Genomic DNA, 3,160 nt, shown 5'->3' with positions numbered 1-3,160 from the left:
AGACATTTGCCCAGGTGCAACGCAGTGGGAATGAACCCGGAACCGTGTGGTTCGTAAGCAGCTACTTACCACACAGCCACTCCTACATGCATGTTGTGGTATAGGAAGCAGGTAATATTTAACTGACGTGGATCCGGTTTCGCTTGTTTTCAGCATTAAAGCTTTGTGCAGTTTTTCCAAGTTCAAAACCATGGTTGGATTACACACACACACACACACACACAAATACAGAGGTTAGTTGAAAGATGTTTGTCACAACCGGTTGGAATTAATAACTTACAGACCAATGTCTGAAAACCCGTGCCATTTTAGCCCCAAAGAATGTGGAAGTTGCCACTTCTGGAACAGTTGCCAGGTGAGCGTCACATCTTCAATTCCATTGACACTGTATTCAACATCAATGAAGCTGAGGATTATCCAGTTGAATTCTTGAATAGTCTAACACCACCTGGCCTTCCACCTTACAGCTTCCACCTCAAGATTGGGGCGCCAGTTATGCTATTTGGAAACCTCGATCCACCAAAGCTTTGCAATGGCACACAACTTATAATAAAGAAGATGATGCTAACAGTCTTTGAGACAACAATTTTGACTGGTAAACCAAGCAGTGAGCCTGTATACATTCCTAGAATTCCGCTTATTCCCTCGGATATGCCTTTCCAGTACAAGCGCCTGCAATTCCCGTTGAAACAGCTTTGCAATGGGTATTAACAAGTCCCAGGGGCAGCCCTTGTATGTGGTAGGTCTGAACCTTGCAGAACCAGTTTTCTCCCATGGCTAACTTTATGTGCGATGCTCAAGAGTAGGCAATCCTAACCATTTCTTTATTTATACCCCACAAGGAAAGACCAAAAATGTTGTTTATCAATAAGCTCTGTAGACTTTATAAGATTCACCAAATCATCAGGTATTTATCATTTAACTGTAATATCTGTAAGAGTTTAAATATATTGATAATCAACATGTCATTTTATTTTTAAATCTATATATAAATTTATTTGTATGTCTACAGTAAAACTAAAACTCAGTCTGTTTCTACATTCATTGTAACTCTAAATCAACACTAGCGCCCCTAAGGCTTATATTCTCTGGGAACGCGCAAAGCCCTTTTCAAAGTTATTTACTCTGAATTGTTACTATTTAATATCTGGTTAGCCTGTTATTACGTTACATGCCTCACGATTTTGGCATACATACCTTATTGATATTTCTTCCTAAGTTCTGTATACTCTGGGTATGCATTAAAGCTCTTTTCGGGGCTACTTTATTTCAATTCTTACTATCGGGTAAGTAATTTAACGTTATTATGTAATTGACTTCACGATTTGGGCATTCATAATTTATTGGGATTTCCTAAAAACAAGATCCTATATAAGACAGTTCGGTATTATCTGTAAATGCACAAAAATCGTTTTAAGGGCCACATATTTTGTATTGTTGTTATTTGATTAGCGAAACGATTATGAGAACAAAACCAAGGGATAGGCACCTCTTTTTTCCGGGAATTACCGGGTTCGTCAGCTAATATATATATTTATATAGTTCAGTTATTGGGATTTCAATCAATAGATTTGTGGGTATTCCATTTCAGATAATGCAAAAAAATATAACGAGTATTTATGATGGAAGATTCGTGGTATTTATATGCACATCAAGAAATAATACTTGAGGATAAAACCGGTAGAATAACAGGGTATAAGATATACTACCTTAATCAGTCCTTACTTCAGTTAAAATTATAATTAGAAAAGAACTACACGTGTTTCTGTATTCGATGATCGGAATATATGTAATGATCATATTTATAATTCTACCAACACATCTTCAGGTTCATTTTTCATATTGTTCAGCTATTTTACATCATCATAAAAATTAAGCGTTAAATTAAAAATAAAAAATAAAAAAGGAACTTTACAAAATTAAGAATTAACTATATATATGTGTGTATTGAATTGCTTTTCTTCGCATAGTAGTACATTTTCATATATATATTACGTTCCTCGTTTCGCTTCGGATTAAACAAAAACAAAAACATGTGCTTATCCAACCCATATGTAACGTCATGCACACGCAAATATATATATATTTATGCATACCTGCATACATGTACACACACACACACACACACACATATATATATATATATAAAATTTTAATAAAAGTAATACTGACAAAAATGTTTAACGAAATAATAAGAATAGATCAACGAATATTATATGGTATAATGCTCCATTTTCATATTCAATAGCTTCTAATATTCCTCGGGAGTTCTTTTCGGTACTAGTTAGGTATTTTTCACCTTCAAGTAAATATGGGGAAATTATTTAATAGACATAGTATTAAGTTTTCGTATTTAACCACTATAAATTCATCTGAGATTATTGCAGCACAAAATAAACAGAGATTAGAGAATGTCTAAATTCTAAATCTATAAACAATTGTTGAACTGCTAATATGTATGATGAAATTAACGTTATTGTTGCTCGTTAGGAAGAAGGTTTAGATTCTATAATTGATCAAAATGCTGATAATATAGTTAATGTTTTACCTTGTTTCAATATTAATTCTAATAATAATTATTATTCTAATCCAAACTTAATACCTATTTTACAGACGGGTGCTAGTAAAAATTCTTATAACTATGAGGGCAATTTACAAGTGAACAAATCCATGTTTAATTGTGTACACGAAACTCGATGTCTTTTAGGAAATCAGTGTTGAAACAAGAATTTAGTATATCAGTGTGAAGTAATAACTATACATTGTAAGGATTGGTATATTGCTTCTAGTTGGAAATCTAGATTTTATGATCATACTAATTCCTTTAAATATAGAAGAAAATGTATTTCTACTAATTTAAACGAAAGAATATTAAATGTCACTTAAAGTGGTCCATAATTAGTTATGCATCATCGTGTAATATTAGTGATCTTTGCCTCGAAGAATTATATTTTATAATTACTTCTAAATTAATTTTATTGAATTTTAATTGGTACTTAACTTTAAGATATTACCTTAAATTAAAAAGGATATTAAAATATTTCAATTATTAATTATAACAATTTTTTACTTAATTATTATATAATAAGGCTAATTCCGAATAAAGGGCTTAATATGATGATACGTAATTAATTATAACTATGTTAAGTTTCTAAGCCTC

General features: G+C 32.0%; 1 protein-coding gene across 1 annotated transcript; it reads left to right on the top strand.

Moving 5' to 3' along the window:
- Positions 1 to 321: 321 nt before the first annotated feature.
- LOC115227508 (ATP-dependent DNA helicase PIF1-like) lies at positions 322 to 711 on the top strand. Its single transcript, XM_029798311.1, has one exon. It carries the CDS (start codon positions 322 to 324, stop codon positions 709 to 711), a length of 390 nt encoding a protein of 129 aa, XP_029654171.1.
- The last annotated feature ends 2,449 nt before the right edge of the window (positions 712 to 3,160 follow it).

This window comes from Octopus sinensis, unplaced genomic scaffold, assembly GCF_006345805.1.
Source record: "Octopus sinensis unplaced genomic scaffold, ASM634580v1 Contig04071, whole genome shotgun sequence".
Classification (NCBI taxonomy): domain Eukaryota; kingdom Metazoa; phylum Mollusca; class Cephalopoda; order Octopoda; family Octopodidae; genus Octopus; species Octopus sinensis.
Note: the sequence above shows the minus strand (reverse complement) of the source record. Positions and strands in the feature narration are given on the sequence as shown.

What these genes read in the sequence shown, in the direction of transcription:
- LOC115227508 (XM_029798311.1), top strand. Translation starts at nt 322, where the DNA reads ATGTGGAAGTTGCCACTTCTGGAACAGTTGCCAGGTGAGCGTCACATC.